Below are 23087 nucleotides of genomic sequence, written 5' to 3' on the forward strand. Positions count from 1 at the left end.
TCGAACTGAAAAAGTCAACTCAACACTGTTTGTAGTTGGTAATTTCAAAAACTTTACTCTGTCTGAACAAAAACACTGAAATCCAACAACAACAAAACATATCGAGTTCATTATCAACCACAGCTGAAATCACTGTCGACTCCTCCCCCTCTCAGTCCAGAGCCCCGCCCTCCTCAGCTGTCAATCACTCAGTCAGGTGACATCTGGCTCTCTTGGCTGCAGGAGTGTCACCTGTTCAGGTAAACCAAAGAAAACAGATCCACCTTTAAATGACACTTCAGCTTCAGTGACCTGCATCACACCTGCAGTCAGAGCTTCTAGTCGTTTTGATGATTGATTAGTCTATCAATTCGCAATAAAATAGTACAAAAGACCATCAAAACGGCTATCTGATGATTTAAAACAATGACATGTTGGACAGTAAACCAAGAACACTGTGAAAGAAGGAAGAGTCATGACGTCATCATATCACTATATTCTAATGCTCTGCTTCAGCTCTATTGAAGCGTATAGGAGAAGCAGGAAGAAAGTATCTACGTCATACGCTCGTTGATGAAGAGATGAATTGACCAAATGAAAGAAGACGCTTCAGAGAACAGTGACTGACTCAATGTGTGCATTCGCTTGTTTCTAAATACGACTGTAGACATACTTTACAGGAGTCATATATAAATAAATAATAACATATAATAATTTAAAAAGTCGACCTTCTTCATCACGTCTCCCTTCCATTGTTTCGGTCCGGAGGCTTTCTGATGACTGACAGGACGAATGATGTTATGGGAATATCACGTATTGAAATGATACGTTTCATACATGTTTAGTAATTGTGCATTGATGGGCTGAAACCATCAGCTATGAAACAAGTAGGGCAAATTTCAGAAACTTTAATTACAACGCTTAACAACAAAAAGAACTCTGCTGTGACTAAATCAGCACCCATCTGTCTGCTGTAATCTGCCTCACGCCTGGTCTCCATATCAGAAGCGGTAGATTACGTTATACAAGATTTGCTAATGGGCTCAGGGTTCATTTAGCTAACTTGCTAACGTTAGTCTACCACTAACCTCAATCACATGGAGGCTCCAGTCTCATAAATCTATTTAGAACGCAACTTTCATGCACTTAAATCATTGAATTAACCTACAGATGTGGGTTAAAAACACATGAAACATCAGCTAAATGACAACAAATCTACACTGCGGCACCTCCATCACCCATCCTGACAACCTGCAGCTGAGAGGGGACTCAAAGGAGGCACCAGCCCGTTTACCACCACGCTAACGCTAGCTTTCACCTGCAGCACCAGAGTGTGTTCACAATACACAGTGACAAACTGACGCTTCCTTCTTTGACAATTTCCCTGCAGTAAACCTACAGTCTGCAACAGCAGGTGGAGCCCCCTCCTGGCAGGACGACTCACTGCAGCTCTTCATGGTGTAGATGATCCCAGAGGCCGTCTTCCTCGTCTCTGACAACAAACAAACAAACAAACAATCAAACAGTGAGGGGACACATTTGCCTTCATCACTGGTTCCTGCTCAACACCACAAGATCAATTATGTGCCTAGAAAATCAAAGAACTGATTATTTGCCAATTATGCCATCGTTGCAGCCCAACTTACAAAAAAACGTATTTAATATTTACAGTAGTATTTAGTATTTATATTAGTATTTAGTATTTACAGTAGTATTTAGTATTTATAGCTGTATTTAGTATTTACAGTAGCATTTAGTATTTACAGTGGTAGTATTTAAAGTAGTATTCAGTATTTGCAATAGTTTTACCTGCATGTAGAACGACTGACCGACAGGTGGAGGAAATGGCTTCTTTCGCGTCTCCGTCTGACAAACCGAACAACAAACCTCTGAGGAACCAGATCAGGAGAACAACTCGCAGTACTGTGGTTCAACCACACACACAGATGCAAATACTACATACATATATTACAACTGGATATGCTGTTAAACTAGTAGTAGCAGTGGCAGTAACAATGGCAGTTAGCGGCAGTATTAGCAGTAGCAGTAACAGTAGCACTTTGTAGTACTAGCAGTTAGCAGTGGTAGTAGCGTTTAGCACTAGCAGTTAGCAGTGGTAGTAGCGTTTAGCAGTAGCCACAGTAGAAGGATACAGGTTGGTGATGTCATATGGGCCTCTGAGCTCCAGAGGCTGAGGACACACAGACATTAATGATTATTAGAGATCAGCTCATCGTAATCAATCGATCGACAGGTGGAAACTGATCACTGACCTTCTCGGCTGCGCTGGACAGGATCACGTTCTGAAAGACACACAAACACTCTGATTTACCTTCACAGGTGAGTCACACTACAGGTGTTGTAGGCTCTGCCTCCTCTGACATCAGTATGACAACACTGAATGTCATACCATATCGAAGAGGAAGCTGAGTCATTGCCAACGTGCAGACAGGTGACATCACATCCTGACAAAAAGGACGTACCTTCCCTTTACAGGTGTCCATTAGAGAGACAGCGTTAGCAATGGTGTAGCGCCTCATGGTGGAGTCTCTGATGGCTGCCGAGTACGAGACCTCAAACACCAGACCCCTGTCTACAGCCTGAACACACACACACACACAAAATAATAACATTATGTATGTTTATAATTACACACTCGTAAAAGAAAGAGTTTCCTTTCATCACATTCATGAAGAGCACAGCTGTGGTCACAGAGTGAAACAGCAGCTTTAAACGAGACGCTGCTTCCTGAATGTTCTCCGCTCTGACAAACTGACGACAGAGTCAGAGATCGATGTCGCCGATTGATCGTCTATGTTTATGACTATACTCTGAACAGATCTTACCCCGCTGACCGGCGCTCTCTTGAAGAAGAAGGGAAGCTTCTCTGTCACTGTGATACAGATGATGTCAACATCATACATCATACAGGCTGCCTGCACACACACACACACATTCAGATTTTAACTTCAGTAAGGGTGAGGGTAAAAATTACATGATAGTTTTATCAATGTGTACAGTAACTACAGCGCTCAGATACATGCAGTGAAATATAAAGTTAAACAACTCAAAGAAACTTCCTCTAAGTTGTACTTGAGTAAGTGTACTTAGTTACTTTGGTGTGAACAGAGTGTCAGTGAATCTCACGTGGAAGAGTTTCTCTGTGGTCGGATGGATGGCCAGAAGGTCGAAACACCGATACTCTGCAGCATTTGGCCTCTGAACACACGCAAACGCATGCACACACACACGCGCACGCACATACACACACACACACAATGCAGAATATGTGTGAACTTTATTCTCTGATAAATAATCTGCATTAATGATCAAACTGTGTGTGATTGATATCCAACTGCTGATTGGCTGACAGACTGGGATGGGTAACTCTAAACACTTTTAACAAATGCTGTTTAAATAAAAGATATTTTTCACGAGTAATAATATTGATCGGATCAGTGGTTTGAAACAACTGAGAACTCTGAAGCTGCAACAATTAATCGATCCAGAAAAGTAATCAACGTATATATTGATAATCAAATAATCCCAAATGTTCTTCAGTGTTCTTCTGTTTTCTGTCTCAGCGAAATGAATCTGTGTGGTTATATACATCTATTGCCTTGCTCCTCTCTCCTCACCTCCTCTCTCCTCACCTCCTCTCAGGTGGGAGGAAGAAAGAAGTGAGGAGAGGAGGCGAGGAAAGGCATGGACGTCGTAGTAACTGAGAAATGAGACTGAAAGCAGCTGAAGTGAGAGAATAAAAATAAAATCAACACTCACAAAGTGACTGGAGTCTGACATCACAACTGTCAATCTGTTCAGCACTCTGATTGGCCGGGACCGACCCTGATGAAGACAGAGGAACACGTCAAGAAAAGAATCATCATCATCATCATCATCATCGTCATCATCATCGTCATGATCATCGTCATCGTCGTCATTATCAGCTTCGTCCTTATCGTACCTGTACAACCGGCAGCGGATCAATCAGATCTTTGATGGGCGTCGGGGAGGGAATCTCCTTCAAACAGGAAAGAAAACAGACTTACAAAATAAAATAATCACGTCTCATCACAACCGATCGATTTAGTTAATCGATTAAACAATAATAATAAAATCAAGGTTCTCAGAATGCAACGTGACGTCTTCAAATGTCTTGTTTTGGCCAGAAAATATTCATGTTGTTTTTGATTTGAAAAAATTACTCAATTGATGAATCGATTAACAGAATTGTTTTTTCTGACGATTAACTGATCGAATTTTCGATCGAATTCAGTTTAATTGATTTTTCCTGAAGAGCAAAAGCCTTCAGGTGCACATCAGCTTTTTTTCATTTGGGTCCCAAAAACTGAATAAACAGAGCTGAGATGGTGTCTGTGTTTCACTGCTTGTTCGTGAAGGCAGCGCAGCAGGTGAGGACACTCACCTGTTTCTTTTTGGCCGTCGGTTCAAACACATAGTTGATGGCGACTGTGGAGAAACCGACTGCGGGAAGCAGACAAAATACACGAACTCACCGCTGCAGTTCATTGCAAAACTTATTGATCACCTTCATCACAAAACAATCATTTATCATTTTACAGCTTCTAAGAATTCAAAGATTGTATAATACTTAACCTTTATTAAAATATTCCAATCAGGTTTTATGGTTTCATATTTTTCTGTTTATGGTAGCTTTTTGTGTTTGTTGACAAACAGCAGAAGGTTTGCTTCATTAAATTATGTTCAACTTCTATTCTTTATGAAACCATTTTAACTAGAGAGATTTTTGAACGGAGTCTGGTATAAGGATTTGTAGTCTTGTTCATGTCTGTTACTAGAAATATAAGACCATATGGACCCTCATAGCTGAACAAAAAAAATCATAAATTACCCTTATATCAATTAACCAAGTTTATAATGATAAAAAAAAGCGAGATAAGTTCTGTGTAAGAAGACCTGTCATTTTACCAAAAAGCTGGGAAACTTAAAATTGACAGGTTTTCACATGGAGTCTGGTGGAAAGTTTTCAGCAGGTTTTCTGAGCTCATGGACTGTTTTATAAGTCACACACTGATCTACCAGGTGTTGAACCAGCTGCTAACAGACGGCCCTGAACACAAACTGTCCACCACATCTGAAACTCTTGAATTCAGCTCCGATGCTAGCAGCGTTAGCGTCCCGCTAAGCAGGAACTGAATTTCCGCTGTTAAACTGCTGTTTCTGAAGTGAAACCTGGATGCAGGAGACTCACGGTGAGCTGCCGTCTCTATCAAACTCTGCAGTCGGTTCTTATCTGTCGTGTAGCTCAGGTTTAAATCCATAAACACAGACATGATGCTGTTGCCTGGTGGCCACAACTCTGCAACACGCGTGTGGAGCCGAATGGCCTGATGGGAACTGTAGTCCTCCACTGCAAAACAACTGTAGTCAGAAATTTATCTAGTCTCTTTTAAAAACAAAATCATATTTTCTGACTCCTCTGTAACTGTTTAAACGACATACAACATTTCTGTTAATTGTTTTTCTAAACACATTGAGGTGTTCAAATGTGTGTTACTATATTAATTTATACCAAAAGACTTTTCACTGATAATAGATATAATAGAATTCAGCATTATTGGAAATTATTACTGAAACATCTGAACAACAAGCCCATTAAAATGAATTCCTGGCCAAATCATGTAACATGTAACTGTAGCGATTAATTGCTGGGGCTGCTATCTTGGGTGGACACTGTAAATAGCTGTTAGCATCCAATAGGTGGCGGTAATGCACTTTATATAGATGCCAACCGCCATAAAACTCAAAAGAAGAAGAAGAAGAAAGAAAGCGAAGAAGAAAAAGAGGGAGAAGGAGGGCAAACACGCAGTACGTCGCCAACAGTTAAACATTAAAACACATTGATGTGGTTGCTTGTAGCTCTGCTGTCCGTACCCTTGAATCTTGCTTTGCAGGCCATTTCATACCAAGCTTCATTCAAAATCTGGCAACTTTATGGTTCCCTTGTTTTTGTTGAAGAGCATTGAAAGTTTTGAGAGTCCGGACTGTTTTGGTGTGTCAGCATTCATCTGATCAGAGCAGAAACTGGATGTTGAACGTTTATTATTATTTCACACAAAAAGAACTGAGTGTCTCCCGGACGAAGATCATGTGAATTGTAAAAGCATATATGCTATAATCTGTTTCTGATTAAATAAAGCAGCTTGTTTGACTAAATGTCTGCCGAAATTTCCAGTGGAACCGGTAGATTTAGATTTCTGGGTCAAGGTATATTGTGATAGCTATATAATGTTATGTAAAACAACAAAAAAGTCTTAAGTGCTAGATTTTTTAAGGGGATTCAGCATTTTTGTCTCTCCACACATGAACAACATGTTGAGGCTTTAACAGCGTCTCCTCTCCATACTTTACATCCTTTCAGGTTAAAGGTATCCTGTGGTTAGTTGTGATGAAATCTGACTGTTTCAAGGAAGAAATCTATAAAATCTGGAATTAATTCTCTCGTTATTCTTACCAGTAGTAGATAAAAACATGTAAAGTTGGTCCTGATGGTGGCGCTAGAAGAAAGATCATGGAATCAAAAAAAAAGATAGAGGGTTCATCCTCTGAAGAGCATGAACATCTATAGAAACCTTCATGTCAGTCTGACCAGCGTTTACTGAGATATCAGTCTGATAACTACCTCAGTCTTCGTGCCAAGCTAAGCTAGCAGTTTTCCAAATGATGAGAAGGTTAAAGTTGATTCTTATCACATGAATTCTTGTAAAAATTTCTGAAATCTGAAATTATTTGTTGTGTTTCCTCCTCCTTAATCTGTGTGTTGGCAGCAGAGTCAGTCCAGAACAGTTCAGACCAGTTGAGACAGCCATGTTCAGGCCTCTGAAGATCCTCCTCTCTTCTACAAAATACCCTCTGACCCGCTGCTGCTCTGGCTTCGTCTCCAGGATGAGGTTCAGTAACTCACAGCAACCCGTTTGACTGACTGATTGACTGAATGATTGACTGACGGATTGGTTGATTGACTCGTTCTCTCAGGTATGTGAACAGGCTCAAGGAGGATGATGAAGCATGTGTTGCAGCACTACAGAACGCTCACATTTTCCTGTTCCATCGTCTGTCTCCTCTTCTGCAACGCACAAAGCAGGGAACCTTCAGACCAGCAGCACTGATGTCCTCAGGTACAGAACCACAGAACTAAGCAGAGAGCAGCAAGTACACATCAGAGAAGCTCAGGTACAGAACCATTTTGTGCGTTGTTTCAGATGTTCAGTTGATCTTGGAAAGACTCGGTTCAGATAGACCCCTGCTGAAGGAGTCGGTTCTGATTGGCTGCTCTGAACAGAACCAGGCTCAGTTCTGTCTGGATGTTGGTAAGACCACATTAAATCCAGAATGCTGTTTGTTACAGTGAAAACGTTTTGAACTCAGCAGTCCACACTGGCTCTAGATTCTGTATGTTGTGGTGTTCTTGTCTGTGTTTGGTGCTGTAGGAGACCTGGATCAGGCAGCAGTAGAGGAAGTTTGTGAAGGAAATTTTATTGATCTGAGGAAAGCTTTCTTTCTTCTGACGGGATCAGAGGCACCTCTAGTGGCCAAGGTGGGTAACTACAACTAATGTACTGCAGGAAATCTTCATCTCATTCAGAATAATACTGATTCATAAGATATTTTTCCCCTAAAAGCAGAAGAATCATTTCATGATCCACCCCCAACACCAGCTTCAGAGTCACTTTAGATCCTCGGTTGTGTCCTGCAGGCTCAGGCTCTGCTGCGGTGGCATCAAACCAGCGGCTTCTGCAGCGCCACAGGCCAGCCGACCCACCGCAACCAGGCAGGAAGTCAGAGAGTCTGCAGCAGCAGCGGCATCATCTACTATCCCAAGGTAACATACAAGTTCTGAACCAGATCTAAACAGATCCAAACCAGCTTTAAACCTCATCCAACCCACATCTTTTCCAGATCTAAGCCAGATCTGAACCAGCTCCTATCCAGATCTAAACTAGATCTAAACCAGATCCAAACTTGTTTCAGACCAGATCCAAAGCAAATCCTAACCCAAATCAAACCAGATTCAAACTACATTCAAACCAGACCCAAACCAGCTCCAAACCAGCTTGTTACTTTCTCATAGGTAGTCTGTATATAGTTCTCATCCCAAGCTGACTGGTTTCTCCTGGTCTTCCTCCAGATGTCTCCGGTGGTGATTGTCCTGGTGTCTGATGGGAAACGGTGTTTGTTGGGCCGACAGTCGTCCTTCCCTCGAGGGATGTACAGCGCTTTGGCCGGTTTCTGTGACATGGGTCAGTGTAACCTGTCTACACACCCACCTGTCTACAGACTTACCTGTCTGTGTACCTGGTTTCATGACAATATTTCTGTTTAACCAACCTGTTTCCTGTTTATTCCATCTCTGTCTGTCTCTCGCTCCTTCAGGTGAGACTCTGGAGGAGACTCTCAGCAGGGAGTTGGCAGAGGAGGTTGGTCTGGAGGTCCACAGCATCTCCTACAGCTCCTCGCAGCATTGGCCTTTTCCACACAGCTCCCTAATGCTGGGCTGCCACGCCTCGGTTAGCCCCGCCCACACTCAGGTGAGCGTCACTCTTTCCAGGTGCAGCTGTTTTCACAGGTTTTAGTTATTATAATTCAGATGAAGGTGTTTGTTGTGTTTTTGGGTAAATTAAAGATTTTTTTCTGTAGCCAAGTATTTTGCAATTAATTAACTGATGATATTTTTTTTGACCTGCTGTGCTGTTTGTCGTGCAGTTATACGTTAACCACACAGAGCTGGAGGACGCTCGCTGGTTCAGTGTGGAGGAAATCAGCTCCGCCCTGCAGGTGAAGACTCCGCCCCGGAGAGGTGACCCCCCTGTCCTCTGGCTTCCTCCAAAACACGCCATCGCTAACCGCCTTATCATGGAGTGGATGTACCGCCAGCGACGTGGTGAGGAAGGACAGTAACATCCTAACTGAAGATATCCAGCAGTCATCCAGATGGAGAGTTTAGAGTCTGCGACCTCAGTCAGGACTGGAGGTCATGTGATGTCCCTGCAGCTGTGAGTCTGTTGCCAAACATATGGAGCAAAAATCACATTGAATCATCTCATACAGGATTTCAAACCTCCACAGGTGGAGTGGAGAAGGGAGACAGGTGCATGCAGGTGTAAGAACAACAGGAAGTCAGTAACTGTAGTTTGTCAGAGGGTGGAACTGCAGCGGTGACACAGCTGTGACCTCACTTCCTGTGAGATCATTATCTCTGATGATCCCGAATAAACCTCCAGAATCCACTCAGAGAAGAAGACTCTTCAGACCTGGGAATCCTTCTGTTTTTAGTTTCTTCAGGATCACAGTGATCCAGTAACAGTAATCTCTGCTAACAGGAGTTAAAGCTAAATAAAAGATGTGATGTGTGTCAGTGAAATTTATCATGTTCATCAACCAGTAAAACTTCACAGCAACGTGAAAGACGGACAAATGAACTAACGACTGTTTGATTGCAAACTTTTATCTAGCAGAAACACACACTTTTGCTCGATTGGTGAGTTTCCTCCATTAGCCAATCATATCTCTTGTCCTGAAGGGGATTCAACCGTTAAATAAAGTTTTTATAGCTACAGTTCCAACCTGTGTCTTCATCTGTTGATGATGCTTTAGAATGCTGCAGTGACAGAAGTGTCCTGTGTCCTGTAAAATGATTTACTTAAGAACTGGAGAGTGAAACAACTGACTGGATGAAAGAATTAAGGAGCTGTAAATGTTCAGTCAGTCAGAATGAAACATAATGAGGTGTTCACACAGGACTGCTTTGAAGGCCATATTCACTGGATCAATTAGATCTGTGCAGGACCAGCAGCTCTCTGAGAAGGTTAGATGACATTCAGTACCAGGCTTTGAGATGATGCACCAACAGATACATTCAGGAGTTCAGTTTACATCTCAAAGTAGAGAAACAGGTCAGTCAATGATCATCAGTTTACACTGGAGGAAGGTCACTGGTTCAGCCTCATCGCCACATTCATTCATTCATCCATTCATTTATCCATTCAGCAGTACAACAAACATACAGAGGTCATATGATGGCTCAGACAGTAAGAATTACAAAAAAAAAATGACACTGATTTGACAGTTTCAATAAGGCAGGAGCAAAGTGCAGCAAACACAGACTGGAAGGTAATGTGATACCAACAGACATGTGACTACTGACAGCAGAGCACGTTACACTACATGTTAAACAATGTGAGGAAGAAAGAGAAGAAATGTTCTACAAAATAACTTAAGACAAGATATACAAGAAATCCTCTTTCAGCATTCTACACTAACTCATGTGTCCACGCGGGTATTTGGCTTTCTTTTAATACTGTAACACTGGTCCTCTGTCCACACCAACCGAAGAAGAAGAAACGTTTCCGGTTTGACCCGGAACAGAAATGGGAAACACTTCCTGCAGCTTTTCTTAACAGTTTGTTGTTAGCCAGCCGATGGCAGTTATTTACTTCTAAAGTTTAACTTTTCATTCGTTTTATCTCATAAAAACAAAGTGAAACAAACCGAGCTAAGCTCATGTTTCGCACAGCTAGTTAGCATTAGCCGTTAGCCGTATTTAGCGGCTGTGTGGAGCGGGAGTGGCGGCGGCTGTCGGCGGGCAGGATGAGCTCCTCCGTGGGCCTGCACACTGAGCTGGCCGCCGTCATGGAGTCTCTGGTCCACGCTGCTGTGGCGGAGCTGAAGAAGCTGGTGGAGGACAGCCCGGAGGACCAGACCGGGGGCGACGAAGTGGAGCCACATCTGCGGGCAAAATTGCAGCCCGACAGCCTGGAGAAGATGGTGAGGAGGGAGACGGTTGGACCTGGTTCCAGTACCACCATGTATTAAACAAGTATTTATGTTATTATCAGGACATTTATTTTATTTGTTTTTCAGTTAAAGTTATGTTTGAAGTTCAAGGAAATCCTCTGTCTAAAAGCCAAGTCTTCTTTTAAAGTTCAGTAAAGTTCAGTAAAAGCATGATGTTTCCAAAGTCAGTGAATATTCATTTTAAATAATCGTGATAAAATAATGGTGATCTTGATTGACTTGGTGTAGCAGCCCTGTCGTGTGTCTTGTAAATGAATAATTTCTGATTTCAATGTTTTGTTTTTCTGCTTTTTTATAATGTTTTCATATCATGATTGTTTCTTCATGTGAAAACAATTTCACCAGTTTGTTGTCTGTGTTGTCAGACGTAAACAATCTGTTTCTACTGTTTCCACCCTGATGAAGAGTCTCTTCATTCTGCCTCAGATTCAGATCAACTTCATTCTCCCTCACGAGGGCTTTAGTTTGGTTCAGTGACACCAGAAAATCCACAGTCAAACCTGCAGAACCAGCTTGTAAAGAGTTGCTGTCAGAAGTGTGTTTGATGTTGGCATCTGTCTGGTTGACCTTTGACCTGTCAGGTGCTGTTTGCCTCCATCATGGAGACTCTGGGGAATGAGGCTCTGGGGAAGATCATGAACATCGTGGATGAAGCTAAACTGTTGGTGGAGCTGGAGTCCAGGAGGGGCGCCAAAAGACCGCAGACCAGCATCCTAAACGTCCTCAACAACGCGCGTGTTGGTATGTTCGTGGGCCCTGCCTTCGCCAATCAAACACACCAATCAGGAAAGCTCCCACACATTAATGTCATACTAATGTGCCGTGTGATTTGTCTACTGCAGAAGTCGAACACTCGTACGGAGTCCGACTCGAAAGCTCCGACACGCACAGATCCACTCAGGTAAGACCCTCCTCACTTGCTCATCAGTGATGTGTTCACTGACCTGACTGTGACGTCTGTACGTTGTGTTAGCGCAGACTGAACCAGAGGAACCAGAGGAACATGAAAATCCCTTTGTACTGGCAGTCACCGTTAAAGACGAACATGGCAACATCGACCTCGGAGCAATCGCTGAGCGTGAGTACCTGTTCAATAACAGATCAGATTGATGTCCATTCCATTGTTCACCACTTCCTCCATCTCTTTCACAGTAAAAGCATGTGGTAGTTCATCGGACAGAATCTGTCTACTTCCCTGGTGGCCTTTTATTTTGACACATTGACAGGAAGTGCCATGTTTCAGTAATGGTAGCTTCTTAAGATAAAGGCAAAGCGGAAAAACATCATGCTTAAGATCTTTTAAATGCACAAAATACAGAGGTCCGTTTCACAAAGCAGGTTTACTGAAAACTCCGAGCATGTTAACCCTGAAATGAGGGAAACTCTGAGTTTTCTGTTTCACATAGGAAGGTAAGTCAAACCAGAGAAAGAGGGGTAACTCAAGCCTGTTTCACAGACAGAGGTAAGTTAAAGTCAGAGTCAGTTACTGCGGTAACTGACTCAATGAACCTAACCTGGTCGGGACCAGGTTTTACTCAAGGAACCTAGAGTTTCTCTGTGTCTCCGTCCTCTTTCAACCACACACCGTATTTCATTTCCTCATTCATTCATTCAGTCGGCAGACGAGTTTTGGCATAGTTCTGCCGTCTGTTATTAAAAAAAATCATTAAAAAAAACAGTCAGTCAAGTCAAGTCCATTAGGCACAGTAGGTGGTGACTTTTTTCGTTAACATGGCATGTTAACGTCTTTTGATCATGATCCCGTGGATGAAGGTGCAGCGATACTGCGCAGAGAATTAAATATTCGTCGGGAGATATTTATCAGACCACGATGTTCTTGCTTTTCCAGACAGTTAGGTGTTAGTCTGTGTTAGTTTAAATATAGGCTTAATTATTTAACATAACATGATATAGATGAGAACACTTTTTTTTTTTTCATTTTTAAATTTTATTTCATTCGTTAACAAAAAACAAAACATTATATGAACACAATATAACCAATTTTACAATGAAAGGGAGCCACTTAATATTTACTTTACAATGTAAAACATGATCAAAATGAGGTTGCTACCTCCATGAGATCATGCCGAGGTCTTACCTGTTTGAACCATGTTTTTATATTTCATTTTAAGCTGCTGCCAAGTGCGCGTCTCCCCCGCGGGATTGCACCTAAATGAAATAAATTAATAGGCAACCATTCAAGCAGTTTTGCCCTGTAATATTATTGTGAGTTCAAAGGACTACATTTATACTCACGCATTGACCCGAGCAGCAATGTTCTCCCACGCCGTCTCCCTCTCCTTCGCAGCTGCAGCGGTGTTGGACTTCCGTCTAAAAACGTGTTCATATTCGCAGTATGAGCGCATTAAAATGTCTAATTTCCAGTGGCGTGAAGTAGGCAGCCTTCTGCTTCCCCGTTGCCATGGTGACTTCTCAAATCGGGGTTCCATTGATGCTGTCTTTTTATAGTTGCGGTGCACGCGCTTAACTCGAGGTGAACCTACTCTGAGTTAATCAAACTAACTCAAATCTGCTGTTGTGGAATCGAAAACTCAGAGTTTCCTATCTCAGAGTAGATCAACTCAGAGTTCAGGGTTACACTCAGAGTTTGTTGAACCTGCTTTGTGAAACGGACCCCAGATAAAAGCTCCAACAAACAGGAGAGATTACAAAATAAACGTTTATCACATCAGACAGTCACTGACAAAAACTCACATGTGATTGACTGTGGTTAGTGTGTGAAGTGTTTTACCAGTAACCACACCCACAAGATTTTCAGTGAAGCTGCTCCTTAAATTGCAGGAATTTCACATTGTATATTCAAGCTCTGCAAGGAAGAATCAAACAGAGAAATTCTTGATTTCCTGTCCAGAGTCAGTTATCAGTTTCCTGTCCAAGTGCAATGCATGCTCGGGGCTGTGGTTAGCCTAGCTTAGCTCAAAGACAGGAGACAACAGTTTTATAAGGAAAGAAGACAGAAAAACACACATAAATTACATACAGACATACATGTTACAAACGTATTTCACATGCGCACGGACAGGGCATGCACACACAAGCAGAAACACTCAGAAAAGTTTTTTTAAAAAGGCTTTTCGTTGTTCTCAGTTAAAGACAGACTTAAATTTAATCAGTTGGTGTTTTTTCCTCCAGGAGCTCGAGTTGAAGCTGCTCAGCCGGTGACCTCTGACCTCCAGCAGCAGCAGCAGAAAGTTTCCAGCACGCAGGAGTTTGTTCTGCAGAGTGTCACGTGGAAATACTTCATGTGCACAACGTGCAGTAAATCCTTCACGTCGCAGAGCAATCTGAAGTCTCATTACCGCATCCACACGGGAGAGAAGCCGTTTGACTGCAGCGTCTGTGGCCGAGCTTTCCGTCAGAGGCAGAGTCTGCAGAGTCACATGAGGACGCACACCGGCGAGCGACCGTACGAGTGTCCGCAGTGCGGCAAGTGTTTCTCCAAGCAGACGCAGCTCAAGACGCACGCCATCATCCACACCGGAGAGAAGCCATATGGCTGCGACATGTGTGGCCGCCGCTTCAACCTGCTGCAGAACCTGCACCGCCACGCACACACCCACACCGGCAAGAAGATTTTCGTCTGCGGCGTCTGCGGAAAAGGCTTCACCCGTGCTGTCACGCTTAAAACGCACGAGCTCATCCACACCGGACAGAAACCCTTCAAATGTGAGCAGTGCCCCAAAACTTTCCGCCACGCCGCCAACCTCAAGAACCACCAAAGGATCCACAGCGGTGTGAGGCCGTTCACCTGCGACCTCTGCGGCAAGAGCTTCCGCCAGTCGGTGAACCTGAAGATCCACCGGAGGATCCACACCGGCGAGCGTCCGTTCAGCTGCCAGGAGTGCGGCAAGACGTTCAGCCAGCAGAGCAGCCTGATCTCACACGGTCGCACACACTCTAAAGAGCGGCCATTCGCCTGCAGCTCCTGCGACAAGAAGTTCAACAATGCCAACAGCCTGAAACTGCACCTGCGTGTCCACACCGGAGAGAAGCCATACACCTGCGACATCTGCGGCAAGACCTTCAGCCAGGGCAGCCACCTGAGGACGCACAAGAGGCATGTCCACGCCGGCGGCAAGCAGTACATCTGTGACAAGTGTGGGAAGAGATACTCGGACCAACGCAACCTGAAGCTGCACAAGTGCGGCTACGCGTGAATGTGACCAGCCAGGAATCAGTTTTGAGCTGCCACATGTTTGGAATAAAATTTACAGTTTCGTCAATGGAGTTTGGAACACTCAGAGAATATAAAAAGCTGAATGTTGCTTAATGTTCTGTTCAAGATAGAATACTCTGATTCTTGAAAGGGAGGGTGGATGTCAGACAGGAAGTGGACCTGTTTTGCCGTCAGATTTAACACTTGAACCTCAGTGTCTGTTACCAGGGAGATGCCTCCATCTAGAGCTGTGACATCAGAATCAATATTTATAAATAATCAATGAATTTCTGACTTTCTCCAATGAGTTCCACTAAGCTAAACATATAACTTCAGCTGCCCAGCAAGTGTCTGAATATTCTTTACAGCAAAGCTATCTGGGACTTGTGGTTGACCTCTCTCCTCAGGTAACTGAGGACTCTGTGACCTTTGACCTTTCTCAGCTCAGTGTTACCTGGTTTGTTCTGGTGTTTCAGACACTGAATGTGGAACAAATAATAATGCCTGATATAAGCCACACCCATTGAAATGCTGTATTATGAAACCATGATTTTTAATTCTGTTAATTATGTTGCTGAAATTGTCTGTAAATGTGTACATATGCACATTGTTGCTTTTTATAATTTATTAGATGATATTTTTCATTTGTTATAAATAATAAAACCTAAACACCTGTGGAAGGAGCACATCTGTCAGCATCCAGTTAAAACAACAGTTCTACATGGTGAGCCTATGGTCACAGGACACTTCTGACACTCAGTACCACATTTTACACAATGCAACAACAGATTATTTTACTTCTTTGTACAATATTTGACTGGAGTTTCATAAATAAATAATACATTTTACACAAAATCCATAAATCAACATCAGTTTTAATTGTGTTTAATAACAAGAACAATGTGCAAAATAGAAGCATGCAGTCAGTAACACACAGCTTTTAGCCGACAATCAAGTGTTTCGATGTTTGGAATTCATTCTTAAGATTAAGAATAAGATAACTTCTTGAAAGTAATATTTTAGTCGAGTTTTTCTCAACGCAGGTTTTATCAGTCCTTGATGTCCACAAATACATCTGACGTCAGGCTGACGCTGCCTCTACGTCAACAGATCTGTCAACATGGCGCCTCTCCGTTGCGAGCTCACCTGTCACCGCCGAGGATGAGAGCAGCGACCGGGCAGAGAGACAACCGGGAGCGGCTGGAATGACCGCCACTCTGCCGACCTGAGGACTCTGTGCCCCGGCATGACGCTTCCGAGGGCTCTGCTGTCCGCTCACCGAAGAGGAGGAGCCGCAGCCGGCTTCGTTTCTGCCCCGCAGCGCTGACGAAAGATACGGAGAGGAGAGTTACCGACAAGTTATCGACAACATGACCGGAAACCAGTGGGCTTTACCTTCAAAATAGTATGTAATGTAACAAGTCCGAAAACCAGCAGGATTACTTTCAAAATAAAAGCTGTAATATAACAACATGGAAAGCAGCGTTTTAACCATCAGGATAAAACCCGGGAGGACAACTGGACCTTCAAAATAAAGGCTTAACAACTGTCGCGGATGTTGGAGTGAAATGGAAAGAATCGATGATGATTCCTCTTCACCAGTGACTGTTAACGAGCCCTCACTGTGTCATCATCATCACCCCTCCTCTTCTGCTGATGTCATCACCCGGGGTCATGCAGCCTGTCCAGGTGCTCGGCAGGTCACGTGCTCAGGAGATGGCGAGGAGGTGGCGTCCAGCCCTCTGATGCAGTGCGTGGTTCTTGCCACCTGTGCGTTCTGTTCCAGGTCAGACGACTGTCCACAAGGACCAATCAGATGGTGCTCTGACGTCAGGATGACAGGTGATGGTCAGGGGGCGGGGCCTGTGGTAATGAACTGTTCACTTGGGTGCTCCAACAGTGTGGCGTCCTGCACCGAGGGGTCAAAGGTTAACCACTGTGATTGTCCATGTGAGGATGGGGCTACCAGAGCCACCAACCTCCACCTGGATGAGCCCACCTCAGAGGTAGACTTAAACCCTGTGACCCTCACCTCAGACTCTGACTCAGAGACACTGGAGGGGGATTTGACCTCTGACCTACCTCAGGTCATCTCTGATGATGACGCCTTCATCACGGAGCCGCCGCTACCCGGCGAGCTCAATCTTCCTGCCGTCACTGCTCTCTCCAGGAACACGTTTGAGTGCGCTCGCAGGCAGAGTGCTCCGGGTCAACTGGTGCAGGACGACAGGGGGTCAGAGTCTGAGCTGCAGTCCAGAAGGCCAGGCATCATCGAGTACTTCAGCAGGTAAATCAGACATGAGGCCGGTCACTACGAGGCTACTCATGAAAACGGTAATTGAGAGGAAAAGAGTGAGTGAAAGAGTCCTAAGTTTAGAGCCACCTGGTGGTCGTGTTTAGAATGACACTCAAGGGCCGTCACACGAATTAAAATTAATGTCATTCATTCCATTTATTTTAAAAGCAATGAGTGCTGATAGATCACTAGTAGATAGCAGTAGTGGTAGTCAAGTACCTTGGACCCTCCTCTGTACACGTAGACTGTAAATCTTAAATTCAGATGACTCATTACAGTATTTTATTTTTCCAACATTCAAATGAAATTTCAAACTTGAAAAAAGCTAAACTAGACTTGGAAGCAAGTATATGGAGGTCCAACCACCTGACCTTACCACAATACAAAATGTGTAAAATCTGCAGCTGCAGCAGATGATGGTTGAGACTAAACTTATCTATGTGTGTGTCTGTGCGTGCGACTGTGTGTGTGTGTGTGCACGCATGTACAGCAGGAAGCAGCGCTCCATCAGTCACAGTGTCGCCGGCTGGAAGTTGTTTGGGAAAGTTCCTCCTAAACAGAGTCCCTCCAAACAGGCGTGGCTCATCCAGCAGGTACTGAGTGAACTTCCTGTGAGGAGCCTATCGCATCTGATGTGAAGTAAAATCAAGCGTTTATTTATGTTCACCTTTAATGTTTAGACATCACAGAGTACTTCACAATAAAAGGATGAAAACATATAGACACAATTAGGAGATAATAAACTGTCAGCCCTGAACCTGAACTTGTGTCCCACTTCATTCATGAATCAAAGACGGACTCTTGTATCAGGATGAGGGTCAGATATTTACTGTTAATGCTAAAACCACAGTTCATCTGTGCTGTCAGCTTCCTGACTCATCTTCAGTCCAGTAAGAGTGAAGGAGAGAGCAGAGAGAACAAAACCAGTGAAGAAGACAAAGAAATTAAAGAAATTCGAAGGTCATTTCCTGTGGAGACACTGTGGAGATTTCACTCTCCGTTCATTCCTTCATGACAAAACTCCTCATTTAGTTCCTCAGACCTCAGACCTGCTGCTGCAGTAGATCTGATCTCAGCAGAGCTCTGAAAAGGATCCCAAGAGTCTTGATGTGGATTTTTGAATCTGATGTGGATCCACTGTGTGTGAACTCTACAAAAGTCTCTGAGATGTTTGATGAACAACGACTAAACCTCTTCATCACGACGACAATGCAAGCTGCTGCCACACGATTGGCTGCTGAGATATTTGCATTAAGGACAGAGTTGTTGATTGTTCCCTGTACAGCCGGTCAGAGTGTTATACTGGGATGTTGCAGTGTATGTCTGAGCTCAGATCAGTGAGATAACGCTGCCTTGTTTCCATCCAGCAGAGTGCTGAGGTCAGTCTGAGCGCTCGATCCTCCCCAGACCTCCAGGACTCTGGGGTAGGGACTCTTTACTGCTCGTCCACCATCATCATTGTCATCGGTCTGACTGCAGATCTAAACCCGCGGTCTTCATCAGTCTTCATCACACATCACGTTCTTTCTGTTAGCCTCTCATTGCTTCAGTTTCTGCAGCTCAGTGTGAATTCACTTCTGCTCGAGTTTGTGTAAGTCTGTCTACACATGATCATCAGTAGGAGTTTTGAGCAATGAGAACATTGTACGTCAGTTTCATTCGTCGAGAGAAACTGTCCTGATCCTGGTCCTGGTCCTGATCCAGGTCTTTTTTGTTCAAGTTGGACTTCCACGGGTCTGTTTCTGGACCAGTGAAGACTGAAGGCAGAACTTCAGAAAACACTGACTGAGAAAGAGGAGTTCAGGTTCTGGTTTTGTGTTCAGGTCTTTGTACAGTTTGGGGATCCAGCCCAGGGTCTGATCGTTTGGACCAGCTCTCATCCCATCTGTCCTCCATCAGTCACCTCCATCTCTCTGTTTTCATAAGTTGTTGTCACGGGGACTGAGACTCATCTTGTGATGTCATTACAGGAGTTTGAGGCGCGGCAGGTCGCAGCCCGCAGCTCTCCTACCCATAATGCCTCGGGGCAGCAGAGCAGGGGGAAGGTGGAGTTCGAGCCGCTGTCAACCACAGCGCTGATTCTGGAGGACCGACCACCGTACGGCTTCTTCCTGTCTCTGTGTCTGTCCACTGTTTGTTTAAACACTTCCTGTCTGGCAGTTCAGCGTCTCCAGCGGCCATTTTGTTTCCTGACAGTTTGTTTGTGTGCAGGAATCTTCCAGCCAAGTCAGCAGAGGAGACCCAGAGACACCGACAGCAGTACGAGCAGATGGTGGCTGGAGCCAAGCGGAAAGGTTTGTTTTAACTTACTGCACATCCCAGGTGGGTGGAGTTTAACAGAGTGCATACAGACACACAGTAAACCCTCATGATGCCTCCTGTCTGTCTGTCAGAGCTGAAAGAGGCTCAAAAGAAGCAGCAGCAGATGAAGCAGAGGGTCAGACAGGAGGAGGTGATCTCCAGCGCCACGCTGGTCTGGAACCAGCACATCCTGCCACAATGGGACTCCATGTACGACCACTCTGTGTGTGTGTTAAACCACAACTGTCAGGATTAATCAGCTTATTATCACCTAGCTGCTAGAGTTCTGTCACATACAGCAGTTGGCATCCTCGTTTCTCCAATGATGTCAGAGTGTGATGATGTCAGTTGTCTATGATGATGTTGGTGTTTCTGTGGTGATGTCAGGAGGTCGAGTCGTCGTGCCCGGGACCTGTGGTGGGCGGGTTTACCCCCCAGTGTGCGAGGACGAGTCTGGAACCTCGCCATCAGCAACGAGCTCAACATCACCGCAGGCATGGTCAACTTGAAAGACTTCTAAATTCTGTCCCTCATATTTATTAATGAGAAAAAAAAGTGTTTTCAGAAAACATTTTCCTCCCGCCTTTGACCTTCATCCTCCTCTTCCTCAGAGCTGTATGAAATCTTCCTCTCCAGAGCGAAGCAGAAGTGGAGGAACCTCACTGAGACGCAGGCTGATGGTAAGAAACATACGTAGTTTAACTTTCAACCTGAATTTGAAAGTTCGGACAGATTTAACCAGGATGACTCACCTTGGGATGTTGACCTGCAGGTGGAGCATCACTGGCTGACGGAGAGTCCAGTCTGGAGCTGATCACACGGGACATTTCCAGAACCTTCCCCTCACTCTGCGTCTTCCAGAAGGTGGGACAGTAGAACTCAGGACAATAGAGTCAAGTAGAAAAACCATAACCTGCATAATTCAGAAGATGTCTGTTAAACTGGAGAGACAGGAAGTAAATTTGGGCTTTTATTTTGAAGGGTGGTCCTTACCACGACCTGCTGCAAAACATTCTTGGAGCTTACACCTGCTACAGACCTGATGTGGGATATGTGAGTCACACACACACACACAAAAGGACTTGGTTTGAGGACTGGACTCTTGACTTACAGCATCTCCCGACAGTGACACCTGACATTGAACTAACATAATCTCAGGTGACTTGAGACATGAACAGGACCTGCCTTAGTGTGATTTGTCTTATTGTAAATGAGTTGGATTGTCATTAAAGAAGAGTCCACCTTACCCAACCTCTCTCTCTGTCTCACTCTCTCTGGATGTCTCTCGCCCAGGTGCAGGGTATGTCCTCCACGGCAGCCATGTTGATCTTGAACATGGACGAGGTTGAAGCCTTCATCAGCTTCTCCAACCTGATCAACAGACCCTGTCAGTTGGCTTTTTACAGAGTGGACCACCAGCTGGTACACAGACATGTTTGCCTTTCCATCCTTGTGAGGGCCCTCATTAACATAATGCATCCCCTAAGCCCCAACCCAAACCTTCACCATCACAACTAAATACCTAAGCACTGCCTGTCTGTCTGTCTGTCTGTCTGTCTGTCCTTCTCTGTCTGTCTGTCTGTCTGTCTGTCTGTCTGTCTGTCCTTCTCTGTCTGTCTGTAGATGCTCAGATATTTCGGGGCCTTCCAGGTTTTTTTCGAGGAGACTCTTCCTCGTCTCTTCCTTCACTTCCAGTCTTCGGGTCTGACTCCTGACCTCTACCTCATGGACTGGTGAGCCTCTGAATTACACCAGACCACAAATAAAGTGAGCTTTAACGGAGCAGTCAACAGAGTCCAGTAGAGTCCAGGAAGAAACTGCTAGCCTAGCTTAGCACAAAAATGGGAAACAGGAAAACTGCTTTTCTGAATATTCAGAAAAACGTGGAAGTCATGAAGTCAGTGTAAAAACACAAATGCCTGAATGAAATAAATAATAAATAATTCACTCCTACTAACCCCCCCCCCCCCCCCCCCCCCGACACACACACACTCACATTCCCACACACACACACACACACACACATTCACCCTCCAGGATCCTGTCTCTCTACACGAAGCCCCTCCCTCTGGACGTGGCATGCAGAATTTGGGACGTTTTTTTCCGGGACGGGGAGGAGTTCCTGTTCAGGACAGCTCTGGGGATCCTGAGGCTCTACCAGGACGTCCTACTGCACATGGACCTCATCAGCATCGGTGAGCATGTGGTTATCTCAGTGACCTCACTCATACAGGTGCCAATCAGCTTTTGACTTGCCTTAAAAAGACGTGTCAAAACTTGTTACTTGACTTCAGTCATCTCAGGTGACTTCAGACCTGACAGAAGTGAGACTCAAATTTGCCTCATCTTGAGTGATGTGCACTTTGACAAGGACCTGGCACTCGGCTTTGGCTTGTCTCAAGTGACCTGGGTTTTTACATGGATTTATCTCAAGTAACTTGGAGTCGTTGACTTTTCTTGAGTGTTCTGGGTGATTTAAGACTCAATTTGGACTTGTCTCACTTGAGACTTGAGACTTGACTTGGACCAGTTTTGAGTAAGTTGAGACTCGTCCGAGGTGACTTTGAGACTTAATCATGGTCTTCCAGGAGGGATGGTTATTTTTAGGCACATAATCAATACATCAGGTGTAGGAGCTAGCACTGATCCTCAGGAAATATCCTGTTGGAAAACTACTCTATCTGTTCTGTTGTGTCCTTCTCAGCTCAGTTCCTGTCCCGCCTCCCTGATGAAGAGCTGCTCTCTGATAGGTTGTTCTCCTGCATCTCAGCCTCACCCATGCTAAGTGGGAACAGGAAGTGGAGTCAGGTGAGTGATCTGACATGCAGCCTGATCACTCTGTAGGAAAAATAAAATAATACGGAGCTTGAGTGAATTTTTTTTTTTTTCTCTCTCAGGTTTTGTCGTCGTACAAGGAATCAGAGACAAGCAGCTGCTGATCCACAGTGTGTTTTTATTTGTTTTATTTAAAATGTGTCATTGAAACTTCTGAACTCGCCTTCATATTCTGGGCTTTACAGGGTTAATCTCATCAAAATGATGTCAGATGTCAGAAAATTTATTTTAATTTATTTTGTATTTTTCTTTAAGAGTTTGTGTAATAAAACATTAAAAGTCAAACTGAGTTAAAGCTCTAGAAAAGCTCATATAGATTAACTCTCAGTTATGTTTACCTCTTACTTTACAGATCCCAAACCTTCCTATAATTGTAAATTCCTTGGATAGGTTCTGGAATGGACTCACTTGCACTTTCTTTGAATTAATATTAATTCATATCTAGATGAACCTTTTAGTGGCGAACAGCTCAGCATTCCGTGAAAATTGTTTATTTGTTAACACTGACGTGTTTAATTAAATAACAGACCTTTAAAATAAAGCGGTACCTGTTTTTGTTTTCATTGTTGTTTGATTGTTGAACATTTTTAATAATGACATGGACCAACATTGTCTTTTTTTCTTTCCGCTCAACGAATAAGAATAAGAATCTGTCGTTCAGAT

At 44.0% G+C, this 23087-nt stretch overlaps 4 protein-coding genes across 10 annotated transcripts; 3 read left to right on the plus strand and 1 right to left on the minus strand.

Moving 5' to 3' along the window:
* Positions 1–66: 66 nt before the first annotated feature.
* Positions 67–5336, minus strand: rpp30 (ribonuclease P/MRP 30 subunit). Its single transcript, XM_041962978.1, has 12 exons — positions 5213–5336; positions 4406–4464; positions 3944–4000; positions 3760–3825; positions 3127–3198; positions 2826–2915; positions 2463–2579; positions 2253–2282; positions 2133–2170; positions 1789–1868; positions 1379–1471; positions 67–231 (listed from the first exon to the last, which is right to left on the minus strand). The coding sequence occupies exons 1-12, from the start codon at positions 5292–5294 to the stop codon at positions 185–187; spliced, it is 831 nt and encodes a 276-aa protein (XP_041818912.1). The 5' UTR covers positions 5295–5336; the 3' UTR covers positions 67–184.
* A 452-nt stretch (positions 5337–5788) lies between these two features.
* On the plus strand, positions 5789–9533 carry nudt13 (nudix (nucleoside diphosphate linked moiety X)-type motif 13). 2 transcript variants are annotated; one of them, XM_041963075.1, is made up of 9 exons: positions 5789–5829; positions 6792–6911; positions 6997–7139; positions 7224–7331; positions 7452–7558; positions 7718–7843; positions 8150–8261; positions 8395–8549; positions 8725–9533. In XM_041963075.1, the coding sequence occupies exons 2-9, from the start codon at positions 6829–6831 to the stop codon at positions 8917–8919; spliced, it is 1029 nt and encodes a 342-aa protein (XP_041819009.1). In that variant the 5' UTR covers positions 5789–5829; positions 6792–6828; the 3' UTR covers positions 8920–9533. The 2 variants fall into 2 exon arrangements, with proteins under 2 accessions (XP_041819009.1, XP_041819010.1); XM_041963076.1 differs by having other exon boundaries at positions 5811–5829; positions 6789–6911.
* An 867-nt stretch (positions 9534–10400) lies between these two features.
* On the plus strand, positions 10401–15675 carry si:ch211-207i20.2 (uncharacterized protein LOC568537 homolog). 2 transcript variants are annotated; one of them, XM_041962834.1, is made up of 5 exons: positions 10401–10785; positions 11397–11556; positions 11658–11716; positions 11794–11893; positions 13969–15675. In XM_041962834.1, exons 1-5 carry the CDS (start codon positions 10609–10611, stop codon positions 14991–14993), a joined length of 1521 nt encoding a protein of 506 aa, XP_041818768.1. In that variant the 5' UTR covers positions 10401–10608; the 3' UTR covers positions 14994–15675. The 2 variants fall into 2 exon arrangements, with proteins under 2 accessions (XP_041818768.1, XP_041818769.1); XM_041962835.1 differs by having other exon boundaries at positions 10702–10826.
* A 431-nt stretch (positions 15676–16106) lies between these two features.
* LOC121624793 (TBC1 domain family member 12-like) lies at positions 16107–22959 on the plus strand. 5 transcript variants are annotated; one of them, XM_041962692.1, is made up of 14 exons: positions 16107–17279; positions 17779–17881; positions 19259–19386; positions 19500–19582; positions 19682–19814; positions 19977–20083; positions 20201–20269; positions 20362–20453; positions 20571–20642; positions 20883–21041; positions 21213–21322; positions 21627–21784; positions 22294–22397; positions 22487–22959. In XM_041962692.1, exons 1-14 carry the CDS (start codon positions 16561–16563, stop codon positions 22526–22528), a joined length of 2079 nt encoding a protein of 692 aa, XP_041818626.1. In that variant the 5' UTR covers positions 16107–16560; the 3' UTR covers positions 22529–22959. The 5 variants fall into 5 exon arrangements, with proteins under 5 accessions (XP_041818626.1, XP_041818629.1, XP_041818628.1 ...); XM_041962695.1 differs by having other exon boundaries at positions 20883–21011; XM_041962694.1 differs by having other exon boundaries at positions 19682–19799.
* Positions 22960–23087: the final 128 nt, after the last annotated feature.

This window comes from Chelmon rostratus, chromosome 21, assembly GCF_017976325.1.
Source record: "Chelmon rostratus isolate fCheRos1 chromosome 21, fCheRos1.pri, whole genome shotgun sequence".
Classification (NCBI taxonomy): domain Eukaryota; kingdom Metazoa; phylum Chordata; class Actinopteri; order Chaetodontiformes; family Chaetodontidae; genus Chelmon; species Chelmon rostratus.